At 45.8% G+C, this 20,280-nt stretch overlaps 1 protein-coding gene across 2 annotated transcripts; it reads right to left on the bottom strand.

Annotated features, from left to right (window-relative positions):
• Window positions 1-533: 533 nt before the first annotated feature.
• On the bottom strand, window positions 534-12,320 carry HERPUD1 (homocysteine inducible ER protein with ubiquitin like domain 1). Of its 2 annotated transcripts, none has more exons than XM_069549894.1 (8): window positions 11,545-12,320; window positions 8,697-8,774; window positions 8,534-8,608; window positions 7,493-7,623; window positions 4,402-4,524; window positions 3,510-3,860; window positions 2,100-2,205; window positions 534-1,298 (listed from the first exon to the last, which is right to left on the bottom strand). In XM_069549894.1, exons 1-8 carry the CDS (start codon window positions 11,689-11,691, stop codon window positions 1,134-1,136), a joined length of 1,176 nt encoding a protein of 391 aa, XP_069405995.1. In that variant the 5' UTR covers window positions 11,692-12,320; the 3' UTR covers window positions 534-1,133. The 2 variants fall into 2 exon arrangements, with proteins under 2 accessions (XP_069405995.1, XP_069405996.1); XM_069549895.1 differs by having other exon boundaries at window positions 8,534-8,605; window positions 11,545-11,844.
• Between the last annotated feature and the right edge of the window lie 7,960 nt (window positions 12,321-20,280).

Raw genomic sequence — 20,280 nt, 5'->3', positions numbered from 1 at the left:
CACGCGAGTATATGTTCCTCAATTCTTTGTCTTATCACAACAAAGATTTGGAGTGACTGACATTAAAGCCCCCTCGGCGAGTCACAGCTCTCAGGTCTTGGATAGACTGTGTTATAGCTCTCCAACAAATCAGTGTTACAGCTCTATTTTATTTAGAAGATAGCAGGAAAATCCATCTTCGAGGAATGAGGGCACGTTGATCTAAAGACAGGGGGAGAAAAGCGCCCCAGCGCGCGGGAGAGAGAGCAAAGCCACTAACTTTAAATCGGGGGAATTTAGAGCTGATGGGTTACAACATAAGCCAATATTATTTAAATCAGGAAATGGGGAGTGCAGGGCAAACACAGGCATAATCTCAGTGCGTTAAAACTTCCGTGGCTTTACCTTATCTTTTTAATCAGTACAAATGGTCCTTTTATAAAAAGAATTCAGGTTGCAAAACATTCAGGTTACTCAAAAATCGGCAACTCAACTGCTGACCACCCAGCGACGACAGACGCGGAGTAAACAACCAAGATGACAGGAGTCTCCGCCAGGGTCCTTCATAGTAAAACTTTATTGAACAGAAAACCCAGCAAAGGTTTTCACCTCTGCACAGCTCCTCTTGGTTTAAAGTAAAGCACTGCATTTTAAAAAGCAATTATACATAAGTCTTTCCTAGAAAAGTCCTGCTAAAACATGTCTAGCAATTTCATTGATTATATAAAGTAGTACACTTAGTGTAATTTAAACATTCCAACAGGAATCAAATCGTACCAGCAGAACCATTTCTGCGTCTATGACATCTATGTACAAACACTCATGCAGACACACACATCTGGAAAAGTTCCTCAGGCATAAACATGCGAAACTAATGCCTTCTACTTACAATGCCTATTAAACTACAACAGTATATATTAAAGCTCTTCAGAACAAAGACATGAGAAGCCTGTAGGCATTTTTTGTTCATCAATTGTATCATGGCTTCATGTCTTACTTACTGCTTTTGCTTAATCACAAAAGCATATCATCCTCTTTGTAGATTCTTATACTATTTCTGTGCCACCGCCACATCCAGGTAAGGAAATCGAGCCAGCATCAGATGATCCAGCCCACGCCTGTCAAAGCTTCCAGCAGCCAGAGAGGAAACACTGTCAGTTTGCTATGGCTGGAGGGCCTTCTGGAAGGAGAGAGGCAAAGAACGTCTTGAAGACAAGCCAGGCTGTGCTCATAAATGAAGGGCTGGTCTGCTCGTCACCTCGTACATCCCTGTCTGGAGGGAGGTGGCTGGGATCTTCACTTTCAGGATCAGGGCCCCCCTGTAGGGAATAAACCACAAGGAGAAAATAATTAGGACTGTGACAAGCACCCAGTAACATTAGGCAAGGGCAGAGTGACTCCCTGGGTCCCTGCCCATAAACCAAGTGACGCAGGCAGGACGCCGGGGATGACATCCCATGCTGGACGGAGCTCCTCCTCCAGCCTCCAGAGCACAACTGTGCTGAACACCCTCCTGGTTTTCAGTATCCCTGGCCACAGTATCAAATGAAGTAACTAGATCTTCAACTATTATTGTTAGTAATTAAGCTTGACACTTATTAAACGTGGATATTTTTCTAACTTTGGCAGTATTCCGAGTTTAAAAAAAAAGCAACTGAAACTGGAAACACAGGATTCTAAAAACAGATACGACAGTGATACTTTATATTAAAAAGAATCTCCTTTAGGATTGCGCATTATATTGCCTTATAGAAATCCTATTTCTGTATGTTATTTTCCAAGAAACCTATTCTGTGAGAGAGACAGGCACATGTTCCTAACTCTTAATTAGAATAACTCTCCATTAGCAGTTTCCATGGTATAATACATTGTTACTGAGCATGAACACTCAAAATAGTGAATTTCAAAATCCATTTACATGTCCCAAAATGCAAACTGCCACATAACAAAAAGACCTGACAGATTTTGTGACAGTGTTTTAAAAATAGCTACTGCTCTAAGAATAAATTGGAAAAAATCTTGAAATATTTAATCTAATAAAATGGAAAAAACCACAAGGTATTTAGAGATGAAGGACTCCTGGGCCTGGCACTTCACACCGGGCTCTCTGGGCTCCATACCTGGAAGTTATTGTTGGGGTCTTGATTCACAGCCTCCTGAGGACCACCATCATTCGGGAAGTTCTGAACTGGCCTCTGCCGAAACGGAAACCACCCGACATGATGCCTTCGAAGGAAGCACATTAAGTCCATCTTAGTGAACAGAGTGAGACGTACTCAAGAATTTAAGGGCCCTCTTGATGAGATGAGGTCCCCCTCGCTCCCCTCCTCTCATCAAAACAGGATGCGATTAGAAGCTTGAAGCCAGACCCATTTGCAGACGCATTCTAGCAGGCCAGGTGGAATGTGAGGTTCTCGATGGTCACTCTGGAAACCATGCCTGATTCATCACCGTGCGCCCAGCAACATAAAGAGCACTTGGTACGCAGTACGCGCTCGATACATTCTTGCTCACCTGAGCTAGACCTGACACTTGAAAACTTGAACAGAGAGGAAAAGGGGAAATACACACATGGCTGTGACTCTATGTCATAACACACTAATTAGACCTAGACTTAGTCACCTAAATATATGATTCTACAGACTACAGAATTCAAAAAATTACCTAAAAGTTTTATCTGGAAAATCCACTTAAATCCAAGTATTGAAGCAAACATGACAAAATATTAACCATGATTAATACTGGGTGTGAGTACTGAACACATTTTTCTAAATATTTCTTTTTTAAGATTTTCTAAAACTAAAAAAATCCATTTTTCCTATAGAGGAAAATTGTCTTCAGTCAGTTTTCACCACAAATAAGGAGGTATCACTCCAGGCCAGGGTGTCCCCACTTCGGCATTGCTGATGTCCCAGGCTGGGTGTTCACTGAGGGGCTGAATTGCATACTGTAGGATGTTTAGCAGCTATCAACTAGATGCTAGTAGAACCACCTCGCCCCATCATCCCTGCTGAGAGTTAACGATGTCCCCAGACACTGCCAAATGCTTGAGGGTAAGGGTTAGGCTTAGAGGGAGATGTAGGCCCATTCTGGCTGAGAACCACTAGCATCATGGATGCAGCCAAATGCCAGGCCCGCAACAGTCCCCTGCCTCTTTAAGACTATGCAACAGCCAGTGGCCTTCATCCTAGGAGGCAGCTGTAGCCTGGGAAAAGACAAATGTGTTCTTATTCAACACAAACACAATTTTTCTTTCCATGCCCCAGTATGGAAAGAAGCCTGGCAGGTAGCTTAACTAGAGGAAAAGAAGAGAACGCTGTTCTTGTATCAACACAGATGTAATCGCATCGTCGGCAATGCACAACCAAGCCATCGATTCTTTACACTGAAAATGCCAGAATGACTTATTAAATATACCTCCTTAAATGCTGACTGAAACTGCTCAGAAGAGGCAAGTCTGTACTTGGTTTGAGTCACCACATAGTGTAGTATGCAGTAAAGAGGGAATAAAAGCGAAATCATCTGCTTACAGGTACATAACCACGGTGGCCCCCATGACCATGAGGAATCGGCTCAGGGAGGAGTAGAAGTAGAGGATACTGAGAAACACGGAAAATGTGGCGGCTGAGTAGGTCCAGTCCAACCAATCTCGGTTTATCTCGTCATCTTCTTCCACAATGGGGCCTCCTTGAGCATTCATCCGCAGATTCTGATTGGCCCCAGGGTTAACCACCACTTGTGGAGCAGCGTTCTGATTGGCAGGCTGGTTTTCAGCTGGAAATTGGTTGTGGATTGGGGCTGGAGTAGGTGCAGTGACCACAGGTATCTCTTGCGCACCTGGTGCAGGGACAAAAGCCCCTGATGCAGCAGTGGCGGCTAAGCTAAGACAGAAACAAGAGGCAGATACTGTTGAGAGCGAGGCATCCTGAAGGCTGGCTCTCATCATCTCCTTTACATCTTTTACTACTAAGAATTATAAGCAGGGATGTACAAATGCCAATTTTCTTTAACTTAGCGAAGAACTTCTTTACTAGCAATCATATCTTTAAAAGCTTTTCTGCTCCTAAGGGAAGCCACTTGGTAAATTTCGTCTGGAATTAAACACCAAGGCTATCATGAAAGTACAGTGCAACAGTAAATTAAAGATTTCTTAAACCATTAAAGACACCACAAATTGAAAAGGAAGGAATGTATTCTCCACAGTCATCAAACCATGGATCGCACACAAGCACACCTGTGTCAATACACAAGTTAGTAGTTACCATTACACTGTCCACCCACAGAACCAGACACACCAGGGCTCTGCAGATAATACTGAAAACACACTCAGCCCTCCACTTCTGGCTTTACAGGAAACATGGGCGTGAGCTCTTCCGCTCCTGGGAGCCCTGGCCGCACCCAGCACGGCGGGGAAACACTCACTACTGCATGTAGTACTGCCGCGCGTACATCTGCTGGAACCAGGAGAGCTGCAGCCACCCGTAGGTCGTGTACCCCGAGAAACCAGGCCCCAGGCCTTGGAATGCCGGCTGGGCCGCTTCAGGCCTATGAAAGATGTTAAAAAATGCTCGGTTTGAGTCGGCTTAGTATGAATCAATGAAAACCAAGTTTAAGTCACAATCAGGAATTCAAAACAGAAGGAGACAGAAGACTGGGCTTTGTGACAGTTACACGTAGTTTCCAGACGAGGCACAGTGCAATGCAATCACAGAAGGTGCTGACGAAGCCCTCCTGCCACGGTCTGGGTCCCAGGGGAGAACAAGGGCCCTCACCCAGCACCAGGGCCTCATGTCATTGCCCTGACGCACAACCAGGCCGACCTTTTCAGTCTGAGCGGATCCCCACCCTTATTTTAGGCTTGTGGAATCTCACTGAAGGTCTGCTGCTGCTGCTGCTAAGCTGCTTCAGTAGTGTCCGACTCTGTGACCCCACAGACGGCAACCCACCAGGCTCCTCTGTCCCTGGGATTCTCCAAGCAAGAACACTGGAGTGGGTTGCCATTTCCTTCTCCAATGCATGCACACATGTAAAGTTGCTTCAGTCGTGTCCGACTCTGTGCAACCCCATGGACAGCAGCCCACCAGGCTCCTCTGTCCACAAGATTCTCCAGGCAAGAATACTGGAGTGGGTTGCCATTTTCTTCTCCCACTGAAGGTCTAAACCCCACTATTCATCCTACAGGAGCAGCTCAAAAGAGTCACATCTCTCCAAAGCCTTTTCTGTAGGAAATACTCCCCTTCTAACACCATTTTTCTCCCAACCCTAGATCTGAAATATAAAGGGGGCAGAGTTACGTGCGGCATCACCCAGCCATGCTTACTGACCACTTGTGCCCTGTGAGGCCAGCAGGCTGCTATCTCACTGGATCCCCAGCGAGTCTGTGGAGCTCTGCAGCCACGCCATTTACAGAGGGGAGCCTGAGGACAGCTCAGGGAGGACAAAGGATCTGGACGAGGCTGCTGAACTCCTAAGCAGTTAGGGCTGGACTGAAGCCCTGTTTATGTGACACCAAACTCATGCTTGTCATTCAGCACAGCCTGGGGCAGGGTGTGTGTGGGACTCATCTTCCACCTGTGAGCCCTACACAGTGAACTCCTTTGGCATCACATCACAAACTACAAACTACCAGAACTGCAGGAAGACCAGGAGTAGTTGTGTGGTCATCTGTGCTGGTCGACTCATATCCTTAAACAAAGGTGCATGCACTGTCTGTCCAATAAATATTTGTTGGATGAAATCAACAAGTTTTATGACAGTGAAATTCACAGAGAGATGAGCCTCAATTTTCAAATCATACAGTCAAAAAGAGATGCAGTTTTAAGAGCATCTATCCAATAATGGATTCAATTATCTGACTTGTACACTGACAACAGTATTTTAACCAAATTCCACACCCAGAGTACTTCAAAAATTGTATTCTAATACAAGGATGTCATGGTACGATACTGTTTTTGATTATTTAAAGATACAAGGTCCTAATGTATGATGCAGGGAACTATACTCAATATCCTGTGATAAATCATCGTGGAAAATAAAAATTTAAAGAGAATGTATGTATGTGTATAACTGCATCACTTTGCCATACAACACAGATTGGTACAGCTCCGCAAGACAACTATGAGTTCATGCTCAGTTGCTCAGTCACGTCCAACTCTTTGCTATGCTATGGACTGTAGCCCTTGGGGCTCCTCTGTCCATGGGATTTTCCAGACAAAAATACTGGAGTGGGTTGTCATTTTCTCCTCCAGGGGATCTTCCCAACTCAGGGATCGAACCTGGATCTCCTGCACTGCTCTTTACCACTGAGCCACCTGGGAAGCCCCATGTCAATAAAAATTGCAAAAAGATACAGTGTGTGTGTAGAAATGACAAAATAAAGTATTTTTGTTAGCTCTGATGACAACACTCCAGATATACAAAGTAACTAACTACAAGGTTTTCAGAGTTATATCCTGAAGTATATGGGGGTGAACTGACAATGTCTGAGAATTATTTTTAAATACCTCAGGATAAAAGGAAAGGAGGAATAGAGAAGGCAAGTATGGCAAAAAATTTTAATCATTACATGAAGATCGATTATACAGTTCCCTCTACTTCCATGTATATCTGAAATTTCCATTAAGAAAAGAACCAACTCTTCATTCCTCAAATGTCTGACCAGCAACAATCAGGTATTGAAAACTAAGAAACAGAAGGCAGGGGACTCAAGAGAGGAAAAGAATTTCAACTCATAATTAATAAACTGTTTTTTCCCATAGCATCTTTCCTAAAAAGGTGTTCTGCTGCTGCTAAGTAGTGTCAGTCATGTCCAACTCTGTGCGCCCCATAGACAGCAGCCCACCAGGCTCCCCCGTCCCTGGGGTTCTCCAGGCAAGAACACTGGAGTGGGTTGCCATTTCCTTCTCCAATGCATGTAAGTGAAAAGTGAAAGTGAAGTTGCTCAGTCATGTCCGACTCTTAGCGAGCCCATGGACTGTAGCCTACCAGGCTCCTCCGTCCATGGGATTTTCCAGGCAAGAGTACTGGAGCGGGGTGCCATTGCCGGCTATAAAATACAAACAGCCCACACCATTTAGACACTTCTGGCTTTGCCTCTAAAGAAAAGCTCTAATTGCACCCCCTCTCCTAGCTTCGCCAACACAGTTCCTGGCAGAGCATTTCTCAAATGATACCTTCACCTTTTGTCACCCACTGTTACGACAAAGCACAGAGCCACTCAGCAAAGCGGCTGCACAGTGCTGACCACAGCCGTTCCCGGCAGCAGCACCGACTCCCACTGTGAGGTCAGCGCTGTGCCTGGCACACCCACGGAGAAGGGATGATGCGCCTCTCTGCTTTTCAGATGTTCCCAAAAGGCCATGTATTAAGTTAAATACATAAGAGGTCTTTAAAGTGAGCCCTTATAAAGCAAAACTGCGTCCCTTTTAAAGTTCCATGACTTATAGTACAAACACAGCTTATTCGTAAGTTGATGCAACTGATGCATGTTCATGTTCTTTATGACAACACTCACCTTGAGATGTTCTCCCATCCAGAGGGAGAAGGGTTCCGAAGAACCTCCCTCTGCCTTAAACCATCACTTGAGGAATCCCCAGGGGACTGTCCCTGATTAAGGCCAGTGGGCTGCTCTGCGGATTCAGCAACCTAAGTGCAACATGAACACAAGAACAAAAGGCCTGATGCAACTGTCTGAAATTGAGATTCAAGGCTTCTTTCGCTGTGAATGGATGCCTCAACCCTGACCTCTGAACTTGACAAAATCAAACAGACGCCATGTTACATAAAGATATTCTGAAATTTTCTCAACACAGTATCAATACAGAGATACTAAATCTATACTTTTTCCCTAGAGTAGCTAAGCTGTAGTTTCACTAAAATCTTCCAATGAAGTTATCATTGCTGAGAAAGCAATAGCTTCCTATTACTGCTCGATTCATCTTACGGTGTTAAATTTACTAAATCAAGAAATTAAATTCGATTGATAAGGCTTATAAATACAACACAGACCTGAAGTATTTTAGTATATTCAGATGTTTCAGGATGTACTGCTGTAATGCAAATTTAGCGTGTATCACATTAGAATATTAATAGAGTATATTTGAACTAACACTGTGAAATGAAAAACAAGGGACTTTAACCAATTAACACGAGTCTTTAGAAAGATTGTGGTCTTTTCCTATCCCAACAAATGAAAATTTCCAAAGGAAATAGTCACTTTTTTACTCTATAAAAATGAATGATTCCTTAGAAGAAATTTATTCTGTGCTAAATTCATGACTGCTAGTTTGGCGATCTGGACACCAAGCCACTATAGGTCAAACTGTGTCCCAGAGAAGAGAATACTGCAGAACTCCACTTTTCCACGACAAGACTAATAGAACAGTCTACTTCTATTATAGTAAACTCTCATTTGTACTGATAACAGTTTACTCCTGAGACAAAGTTATTACATGATAAAGAGGCTCGCTTAGGAGTTTAACCCAACTTCCTTTCTTTCTACCTTGACAGTCTGAATGACACAAACTGCCACGCAGTCATGAAAGAGCAGACGCACCTTTGCACCGGCTTCCGGCGTTTTTGAAGTACTCTTCACATTGCACACCAGATGCATAACATGCCGTTTTTCCTGCTGAAAGTAATAAGGAAGTACTTTAGGCTTGAATTCAACCTGGTTAGTGCTTAAAAACATTCAAAAACTTAACAATATTAAGTGATACCTTTGGAAGCAAGTCCCTGAGACACTGGTGATCCAACAACAGCTTCCCGGAATAAATTAATCTCTGGTCCTCTGGACGCTAATGGAAAGAAAGAGTAGCACAGGTCAGCACTTAGCCCTGCAAGTTCCCAAACAGAAGACACCGTTTTATACAAATATTAAATTTTTTTCCCCCCAGCATCATAGGAGAACATTTTTCCAAAGGCCCCATATACGTTTATTTAGAACATTCTCAATAAACTGATTTCTAACATACAAACAAATTCAGGAGGGCAAACTACATCCAGTCCACAAAGCCTATGGCAACACCAATCTGAATTTCCTACAGTAACCAACTTTAAAACCTCCTTTGGTCTCAGAGAAGTCAAAGCTAGCCTTCACTAAAACCACAGAACACCATCCCAAGATAACACGAAGCAGTTATAAACTTAAGCCCTCCAAGAGACTTTTCCCAACATACAAATGCAGCTAGAGAGGGGATGCTGTGTGGCAACACTCCACACAGCCCTGTGAGATATTCAGTATGCCTATTTTAACACGGGTTAGGTCTCTGGGTCAGGAAGGCCTACTCCAGTATTCTTGCCTGGAGAATTCCATGGACAAGAAGAGCTTGGCAGGCTACAGTCCATAGGGTAGCAAAGAGTCAGACATGACTGAAGCACCTTAGCAAGCAATTCTAAGGCGGAGGGGGAACGTCTAAAATTCACTGGTCCAAGGTCACCTGCTGCTAAAGTCAAGATTCCTAACCCTCTTTTCCATTCCAGTGATTTTAAAACCACAGTGGTGCCACACACTTTTATACAGATCTCACTTTTAAAATCTATTTTTAATTCCCTTAAAAGCTGGACTTAAAGGCTTCAAATGGTATACACCAAAGTCAGTACACCGGAGTGCACCACTAACTTCTTAACCTACTCTTGCCAGAATAACCAACTATACAAAATTTGCATTCCTGTGAAGCAGCCAGAGATACAAAGCAAGCTGTTTAAAACAAAACAATAACAGTATCTATTTATCTGTGTAAATCAGGACTTTTTTTTGACACTGGGCAAGTATAACAAACTACAGAAATATACTGAATGTTGGGTTCACCATCATTCTCACCAACTGAACTTTTTAAGTAAACGCTATACACTTGGATTTGTAAATGTTATTGCATAGGTGGGATCCTGCATTATTAAAGAGTTCCACACTAGGAAAGGTTTGAAAACCACAGGTGCCTGTGATTTGAGGCCTGTTAAAGGCCTGAAATGACACTGGTGTCTTTACCAAGAATTCGGATTTGAAGAAAAACATATTAAGCAAACCACTATCAAAAGAAAGGGTTCTCACATTACAAAGCAAACGACGAGTGTGCTTCAGCCATAATTTTTAAACACAAATTTACATACCCCAGACACCTTTTACTTACAACTTTAGGTCCTCAGATTTAATAAGAATGATGCTCCTCACCCAGGGAAGCCCTAAAGGAAAGTTCTCTTCCAAAACACCGCCTTTCACCAAATGATGCAACAAGAGCCCACACCGGCCTCGCCAATTTGTGCACCTAATAGCCATTCTCATAGCAGCTTAACACCTGGTTTCTTGGAAGCAACTATGGTGACCTCGCAAAAGTGCCAAGATAAATGCTAACAGAATGGGAGCTTCTTAAGTAAATTTCAAAAGAATGGCTCAGGACGGACACTCACACTTCCACCTTCTTGACAACACAGAACAAAAATAACCTGATCCATTAGCCATGGCAGGTTCTAACGCTTCAGATAATGAGGAACAATTTCACAATCTCCTCCTGACTTGATGCCCTCTCCTGTTTGGTGGAGGGGAATTACAGCCGTGGGCAGCAAAGAACACTGCTGACACTTACATAATATTAGAGTAGAAAGTAAATACAGGAAGGTCCAGTTCATGGCTTCCATCACGTGGTGGGGAGGGAGGGCTGTCGCTAAGGGTGATGTTGACAGATGTGTCAACCAAAACAAAGCAAGGAAATCTTTGTAATTGTGGGACCAAAGTCTTTAAAACCCAGACTCGGGGAGGTTCCCTCCACCTATTTGCGTTCTAAGTCACTCTTTACCAGAAAGTGCACGAGGCTCCTTCCTGGGACTAGGCAGAGGCTGTGGAGTCCAGCTCACAGGGAGGGGCCCCTGTGGCGGAAGGTGGACGGGGAGAGGAACAGCCACGTCCTTGCTCCTGGGTGTGGGGCCTTAGGTACACACGGCCGGGCGCTCACCATGCTTCTCCATAGCCACTGGCCTGGGCTTAGCCCCTGCACTCTCCTCTCCGCAATGAGAGGCCACACCAGAAAACTCATTCTGCACCCTTCACGTTTTCTTATTTCCTTATTTCTTTCTAACTTAATCGGATACGATCCTAACCAGGAACACGTCGCTCTGACGTTTGGGGAAAACTGAGGTTTGGAGGATGAAATGATTCACCCAAGGTCAAACTGCTGTTTCAGCGGCTTGGCTAAGGCTGGAAGCCAGATCTACGGGACGAGAAGGAGTCTGGAGAGGTATATGGCAGAGTTTGGGGGCCTAGAAGGCGACGTGACAGGGGAAGGCGGCCCGTCAGGAAGGCGGGGCGATGGCGGCCTAGAAGGAGGAAGAGACAGTCGCGGGGCCAAGTCAAGGGGCGCCTACGGCGGCAGGGCACTAAAAGGGGGAGACCAGAGGCCTGGGAAACTGGACTTGTGGGGAGCAGCCATTGGAGGCCGGCCGGCCAAGGGAAAGGGTACGGGGAGAGGGGAGGCGGACATGGCCTCTCTAGTGGGAAGGGGCGCGAAGAGCGCTGCGAGGATGACAGCCGGGGTTGAGGGATGCTGGCAGCGGGAGTCGGGGCCCCCCTCTCACCGGGCGCTCGGGGTAGACGCGGCTCAGATGGGCCTTGAGGCGGCCCACGCTCCAGCTGCGTTGGGCGCTCAGCTCCAAGTCTCGGTGGCGGTGGTTGGGGCTCTTCACCAGGAGCGTGACGGGCTCGGGCTCGGGCTCAGGCTCCATGTCGGCGGCGCCCCCAGACAGTAGGGAGGAAGAGTCCCAGCCGCCAGCAACCCCCGCAACGACGGTTCCAGTCTCCGGGGCGCGCGCCCCCGCCTCTGGCACCTTTTATAGACACCCCGCGCCCGGACTCTGCGGACGGAACCCTTTGTGGCTGTCGCCCATTGGCTGAGGCGGAGGCCCCTGCCCTAACGTGGCCCAATCGGCGCCCAGCTCCGTGGGCGGAAGGGCGGGCCAAGGCCCGTGGGCTCGGGCTGATGCAACCCGCCGCGGTGGCGTCACCCAGAGTCGCGGCTGCGGCTGGGGAGCCCGGGTTCGGTGACCACGCCGGGGTGCGTGCGCCCCGTGTGAGGACACTGGCGTGCTCCTTGGTCGGGTTGCTCAAGGCCGTTTAGGGAGGGCCGTCCCTGTAGCCTCCCGGTTTGGCAGCCTCTGCAAATTGTTTCCTCACAAAGCAGCACCCCCGCCCCTTTGCCCCTAGTCCCACTTACTCTTTCCCTTCCCAGGGGTGGCCCCCAGACGTCAGGCCCCCAGGGCAGGCCGCGCCACCCCGACCCTTGCCGCGGCTCAAAGAACCGCTGAGCGGACCCAGTTTGCGGCGCCCTAGGAGGGCCAGGAAGAAGGGCGGATCCTTCCTGGGTTAAGGATGCAGGAATCTGAACCAATGTGGCCTGTCCATCTGTGACCTCAGTCTTGAAAGTTACACCCCCAAGTGTGGGACATCATACTAATGAGTGGCAGGCAGGGCACAGTCTCGGTTAAGCTGGGGGCTGTTTGAAAAAGTCCTCAGTCTATAGGATACTAACATGCTTCCTTGAAACGGGCTGAGAAGGGAAGGCAGGATTGTTATCCTAAAAAGTGACCTCAAAGACCTTGCTGCTGTAGACACACCCTCCCTCTGTAGGAAAAAAGGTCTTGAAAAAATAAAACTGCCATTGTGCTTAGCCCATCCTTGCTCCAGTCTTGTTGGGGTATCTGTTTTTCAGGTGTCGGAAGTTTGGTAAGGGCAAGAGAGGAACAGGAGGAACCTTGTCTGGTTGGCGGATGTAGTGCCCCAAACGGGGTGGCTTAAAGGACAGAAATGTATTAGCGTCTAACGGCTCTAGAGCCTCGAAGTCTGAGATCAAGGTGTTGGGCAGGGTTCGCCCTTCTGAAGGCAGTGCGGAAGACTCTCTTCCCTGCCGGCAACCTCTGGCATTTGCCGGGGTGATGCTGCCTTCATGGTCAGCGTGTCGTTCCTCCCCTCGCCCCCAGCGTTCATGCCCTCACATCATTTTCTTTATGCACGTCTCTGTGTCCCAGTTTCCCCCTCTTTTTTATAAGGACATCAGCCATATGGGATTAGGGTTTTACCCTAATGACCTCATCTTAATTGATCATCTGCAAAGACCCCATTTCCAAATACAGTCACATACATGGGGTTGGGGGGGTGGCGATGAAAGTGAAAGTTACTCAGTTGTGTCTGACTCTTTGCGACCCCATGGACTATTCTCCAGGTCAGAATACTGAAGGGGGTAGCCTTTCTCTTCTCCAGGGCATCTTCCTAGTCCAGGGATCGAACCCAGGTTTCCCACACTGCAGGCAGATTCTTTACCAGCTGAGCCACAAAGGAAGCCCAAGAGTACTGGAGTGGGTGAAACTGAAAGTGAAGTCGCTCAGTGGTGTCCGACTCTGCGACCCCATGGACAGTAGCCTGCACCAGGCTCCTCCGTCCATGGGATTTTCTAGGCAAGAGTACTGCAGTGGGTTGCCGTTAGCCTATCCCTTTTCCAGCAGATCTTCCTGACCCAGGAATTGAACCGGGGTCTCCTGCATTGCATGTGGATTCTTTACCAACTGCGCTAAAGTTGGGGGATGTTGTTCAATGCATAACAATCAACCTTAATGTAACACAGAACAGAGGTGGTTTCCATTTTAGCAGTCTTTGTACCAAGAAGGGAAGTGGAAGGCTTTGGAGATTGTTGGCCCCATGCTGACCTTTCTGTGATTGGTTTTTGTCAGCTGAGAAGGGCTCAGTCCCTTTTTCGTCCAGACAGGCTTCACTGGTGTGACATCTTTGGGCCCTACTCTTGGTTTAATGTCCTTCTGAAAATACTGAATAAATTTTGAACAAGGAGTCCTGCATTTTCATTTTTCACCCGGTCTCGCAAATTATGTAGCTGGCCCTGTTTTTCATACATCAGGATGGAAAAAATGACTGATTATGATCTGGTAGTCTTGCAACTAGCGAGAAGCTGACCAGGGAGGCCAGGCCAGATAAGACAAGCAGAGGCCTTGGAGGAGGCAGCCAGGCAGAAGATAACAGCTTCATTGGGTAATTAATGATGCCACGTAACATGGTTTCCTGTAGCCTACAGTGACAAGAAGCAGGTCCCCTTAAAACAGCACATCCATTTTCACTCAGTAGTAAGAAAGTAAAGGGGTGTGTTTTTCCCTAGGGAAAAGGCAAGCGGATTTCTTGATTCCCTGTTGAGTTATCTCTCCGAGACAACAACTTGTAAAGGACTTCTGTGATTCTGCCTGTAGCACAGAATTTCTCCTCATATGCATGGAGGATTGGGTCTAGGACATCCTCCACCCCACAGAAAAATCCTTCGCTGCTCAAGTCTCTTCTATAAAATGGTGTAGTATTTGCATATAACCAATGCAACATCCTCCCATATATATATTTTTAAAAACCTTTTGGCCACGAGGCACATAGTTCCTGACCAGGGATGAAGCCTGCAAAATTTGGAGTCTTAACCACTGTACCACCAGGGAAGTCCCATTCTCTCAATATACTTTGAATCATATCTAGATTACTTATGATACCAAATACAATGTAAATGATATGTAAATAACTGTAAATACAGTTTAAATGCTATGTAAATAGTTGCCAGAGTGGCAGCAAATGAAGTTTTGCTTTTTGGAACTTTTTTCTTCAGAATATTTTCCATCCGTGGTTGGTTGAATTGGTGGATGTGGAACCCGTGGATACAGAGGGGCAACCGTATTTATAAAAACATTAAATTCAGGTCAACATGCTGGGACTAGAAAGATAAACATGAAGTGGCCCTAATCTCAATGACCTTACAAATATAATGAGCATGATAAGACAGTGCAAAAACAGAATAAAAGTCAACCTAAAAGTCTCATACATTGCTGAAGGACTTATGTTACACTGAGGGATTACACAGAGGAAGAAGGAGAGGGGGAGACAGAAACCTGGATAGAAGAGGAGGAATTTGACCTGAATTTTGAAGGATGAGTGGGATTTGAGTAAAAATAATGATGACAGGGACGTCCCTCGCGGTCCAGTAGTTAAGAATCTGCCTTGCAATGTATGGGACGTGGGTTAGATCACAGCTAGGAGAACTAAGATCCCACACGCTGTGGAGCAGCGAAGCCTTAGGAACCTGCTAGGGCCCTGTGCCACAGCTGTTGAGTCTGCATGGCACAGCTAGAGAATTCATGCTCAGGGAAAGATTCTACATGGCGCAGTTAAGACCTGACACAGCGAAATCATAAATAAAGATTTTTAAAATATAATGTCAGCAATTACTGATTAAGCCCAATAGGGGATTTATACACAATTTGTATGGGCAAGTAAAAGTCAGTGGTTCAACTGATGGATGAAGAGCCAAAGTGCCTATTTCAAACCCAACTTACGTCGCTTATGAGCTATGTGACCTTAGGCAAGTTATTCAGCCTCCCTGTACCTAACTGTCCCCATCTGTAAAATAGAATCATAGTGTCTCTTTCACAGAGTTGTTGTGATATTTAAATGATATAACATTGATAAAGATCTTGGAAAAGAGCCAGACACTTAGCAAGTGCTCAGTTAATATTAGCTAATAATATTCAGGGAACTGCAACTAGTCCAGTCTACAGGTTTCTAAGACTGATTGTGAAACTGAATCATCCAAAAAACCTTTTTTTTTTTTTTAAGTGAAGACTCTTACAATACCAAGTATTGAAAAAATACGGAGCAATCAGAACTCTCATACGTGACTGGTAGGAGCATAAAATTATACAGTCCTTGTGAAAATCAGTGGCAGCCACCAGGGAATTTCCCCAGAGTTTATTTTAAAATAATAATGATGATGATGTCAGCAAGAGGTAAGACTGGAAGGAATTCTTGGGACCAGCTCAGGGAAGACTGTATGCTCATCCTTGAGAGTTGGTTTTATTCTGTGGGCAGTAAGGGTTTTGAGGAGCAGAAGGCACATGACCAAATCACATATGGATCCGCATCACGAGGAAGGCTGGGTTTGAGAAGAGACTTGGGGTCTGGAGGCCTGAGTGTTTCATTCAAGAGAAAACGTAGATCAGCGCTAGGATAGAGTTAAAAAGGAAATGTGAAAAACGATGGGGGAAAAAAGACATAGCAGAAATAAGGCAGGAGGGAAAGAGGCTTGGGAACAAAGATGGGTTCATGAATAGAGCTAACGGCTAACACAGGGGAGTGCTTACCAGGTGCCAGACACACGGCTTCCAGAACTTTGCATTTGATCCTTACAGCAACGTTATGAAGTAGGATGCTTTTGTTATTGCTATCTCACAGCTAGGGAAACTGAGGCACGGGGAGTTTAAATAACTTGGTTGCGTGTATGCCTGCTAAGTTGCTTCAGTTGTGTCCATCTCTTTGTGACGCTATGGACTGACTCTAGCCTGCCAGGCTCCTCTGTCTATGAGGTTCTCCAGACAAATACTGGAGTGACTTGCTATGCCCTCCTCCAGGGCAATCTTCCCAACCTAGGGATGGAACCCAAGTCTCATCTCTCCTGAATTGGCAGGCGGGTTCTTTACCACTAGTGCCACCTGGGAAGCCTGGCTAACTGCATGAAAGTGAAAGTTGCCCAGTCGAGTCCGACTCTTTGTGATCCCATGGACTCTACAGTCCATGGAATTCTCTAGACCAGAATAAAACCCAGGTCTCCCACATGGCAGGCAGATTCTTTACCAGCTGAGCCACAAGGGAAGTCCAAGAATGCTGGAGTGGGCAGTCTTTCCCTTCTCCAGTGGATCTTCCCGACCCAGGAATGAATTGGGGTCTCCTGCATTGCAGGTGAATTCTTTACCAACTGAGGTATCAGGGAAGCTAATCTGAGATTTCACAAGGTTTAAAAATGTACCTGGGGTTAATTTACTTGATAAGCTAAACAGAGAATTTTCATATGACCTAGCAATTCCATTCCTAGGGACATATCCAAAGTAGCTGAAATCAGGAATTTAAACAAAAACTTGTCCATGAATATTCACAGCAGCTCCAGGTTCACGACCCTCCTGGCTGCTTGGGTTTGGCTTCTGGGCAAACAGCACTCAGGTAGGCCCTGCCCTCCAGGCCTGCATCCCGGGCAGGATCATGGCTGGACTCTGGGGTCCAGGCAACGTCAGAAGCCCACGGTTCCTCATCACAGCCACCAGTCCAGCCCTCTTCTAAATATTCTGATTGTAGTTCGGCATTTTGCTTTAAAAAGAAAAAGAAAAAAACAGGGTTTATTCATCTTAAGTTTTATAGTGCCTTTTCATAAATAAAAAAATCTTTCCTATACTCCAAGTAGAATTTCAACTGTGTGTTAGTTTCTTTCTTTTTTCTCTAGCAAAACCTCCAGCTTCCCCAAGCTGGTTTCAGACTAGATCTAGCACTTAAGCAAAGATGTATAAGATCACAGAGATAGCAGTGTTCTTGTTATAATGGTAGGACTTACTACTCTCCTCCATGAATTTTCTTGCTCGGCCCTCCCACTGAACTCTGGGCTTCTCCTTTCCCAGCCCATAACAAACATCTCTGTTCATTCCTCTAACTGCTTATCTCTCTCCTGGTCTGGTCAGCTTTTCCTGCCCCAGGCATAAGTCAATCACTCAGGTCAGCAAGATTTTACCTGTGGGTCTGGTTCTTTATAAACAAGCTCTGGCTCTCTCCCCATGCACCTTGCCCCAGTTCCTAAAACCTCCTCACGTTAACCAACCCTACCTTTCTCTAAGACAAGACTTTTGAACATTTCCCATTGAAGGCAGCCCTTCTCCTGTCTTCCCCTCCCCAGAGCTTCTTCTAAGCTGGTGTGCATCTTAGCAGCTTCTCTCTTCTCCTGACAAGGCTTACCTGACTGCAATTACAGTCCTTTGATGTCTAGAAGTCTCTTCCAAGGTTACAAAGTTCCTTTACATCCTTTGCTCATTTCTCTCTCTCTCTCTCTCTCTTTTTTTTTTTTTTGGCTGCATGGCATGTGAAATCTTAGTTCCCTGACCAGGGATCAAACCCAGGTCTCCTGCATTGGGAGGGTGGAGTCGTAACCACTGGACCAACAGGGAAGTCCCGTCCTTTGCCCATCGTAATGGTTCTAGCTTCCCGATCACACTCCCTTTCATTCACTTCCACTAATCTCTGCTCTACTGTGTTCCCACTGCCCATTGTACATGATCCATCCATCCATTCATTCACTTGCCAAGCATTTATTGAGTGCCCTCTCTGTGCTAAGCTCTGTGTTGGGTGCTGGGAAGCAAAGATAAGTCAGATGTGGTCACCATCAGGGCTGAAGAGCACTCACTCAGCCATCTCAGTGGTTAAGATATTCAAATACCCCCGTGCCAGCCAGTAAACATGCCATGAATACCCTCCAGCTGCTCTGGTCCTCAAGGTCTTCCTGCCACCCAGTGACTACAAGGTTCATGTCAACTGCCACCTTCACAGAGCTCACAGTCAAACGACAGACACCCTAGATTTTGCTCCAACACCGCCCGCAGAATGCACGTTGAAATGCACACATACTGACCGCAAACTCCCCTGTAGTCTTCCCCATCTGTCTCTCCCACTCCCCCTGAGCGTCTTTTTTGTCCTCCTGCTACCAGCCTCTCAAGTGTTCTCAAATCTTGTGGCTCACTTCCAGTCTCTCCATCCACTTCAGAGCTCATGTACTTTGGTCATTTTCCTTGGATTTTTCGTGCTTTGACCTTCCATCCTTCTTGCTTGGCCCATCCCATCAGTGGAGAACATGTCCCTGATTATTCATTCTGCACATTTGCTTTATGACCTGGTGCTTAGGAGCCTTGGCAGAGACTGGCACAAGGGCAGGTGTCCTGGGAATTTTGCACCCTTGAGATGGCAGACATTAGCTATGCCTTCCTTGTTGTTCAACTCTTCGCATGTCGTGTCCAACTCTTTGCGACCCATGGACTGCAGCACACCAGGCTTCTCTCCTTCACCATTTCCCAGAGTTTGCTCAAATGCCTTCTGTGCTGCTTGGCAAAATTCCCCCCACATTTTGTTGATTCTCCATTACTACCTTTTCATCAATTACTCTCTTGCTTGCATGTTAAATCCTTCCCCTCTGACCTATATTTCTCTTTCTCATTCCCACCCATGACAGAGACATTTATAGCCCAATGAATACTTCTATGGTCCTCCCAGTTTTCCAGCACTCTTGCAGCAAGGTGGTGCCATGTGCATTATTTGGCTCATGGACTTTGAGTGGAAGCAACAGGTCACTTCTGAGCAGAAGCATTGGAAAGCCAGTGCACGGCCCTCCTGCTCTCTTTTCCCCTTCCTCAGTGAGTTGGAAGCTACTGGCTGAAGTGGTTGCCTCCCAAGATGGGGATAATCACTGGGACTTGAGGTGGACAAGAGGGTTTACCCAGCATAGGAATATTTGCAAGAGAGAAATGGATCTTTATCATATAAGCTGCTAACATTTTGAGGGTAATTTATGACTGAAGCAGAATCTAGCATTATCCTGACTGACACACCCCCTAAGACAACAACAATCTCTGTTTCTCCTCCAAGGTCCAGCTTATTTTTCCTCACCATATTGTTTTCCTCCCCATTGCTGGGTCACTAAAGCACACGTCTATATGTATATCTGCTGCTTTCCTTCCCCCTCCACCGACTGTTCCTCTGTCTGGGGTCTCTGGCCCACCACCTCACTGAATTATTCTAAGGCTCCCAGTGATGCCCAGAACCACAATTCAGCAGTGACTTTACATCTGCCAACTGGGTAACAAGAGAGCCGGCAATTCTGTGCTTCTTGGACCCTGGCGTCTTCTGAGGCCCTTGGTTACCCGGGTTTTCCTCCTGCCCCACCAATGGTCTTTTCTGAAAAACTTTTATTGGAGTTTAGTTGATTTACAATGTTGTGTTAGCTTCAGATGTGCAGCAAAGTGGATCAGTCATACTTGTATATGTATCCATGTATCCACTCTTTTTCTTTAAAGATATTTTTCCCCATATAGGCCATGACAGAGTATTGGGTAGAGTTCCCTGTGCTATACAGTAGGCTCTTATTTGTTATCTAATATATATATATGCATATATGGGTATGTATATGTTAATCTCATTCTCTCAATTTACCCTGCCCCTCTTTATCCTCCAGTAACGATGAGTTTGTTTTCTACGTTTGTGACTCTACTTCTGTTTTGGAAGTTCATTTGTACCTTTTTTAAAAAAAGATTCCATTTATAAGTGATATCATATGCATATAACATTTGTCTTTCTGTGTCTGACTTACTTCGCTCAGTGTGACAATCGCTAGGTTGCTGCAAGTGGCATTATTCTGTTCCTTTTTCATGACTAATACTCCCCTACTAATGATCTTTCCTAGGCTGCTTTGTCGGCTG

The sequence above is a fragment of the Ovis canadensis genome, chromosome 14 (genome assembly GCF_042477335.2).
Source record: "Ovis canadensis isolate MfBH-ARS-UI-01 breed Bighorn chromosome 14, ARS-UI_OviCan_v2, whole genome shotgun sequence".
Classification (NCBI taxonomy): Eukaryota; Metazoa; Chordata; class Mammalia; order Artiodactyla; family Bovidae; genus Ovis; species Ovis canadensis.
The sequence above is the reverse complement of the archived record's forward strand: the minus strand, read 5'-3'. Positions and strand labels throughout refer to the sequence as shown.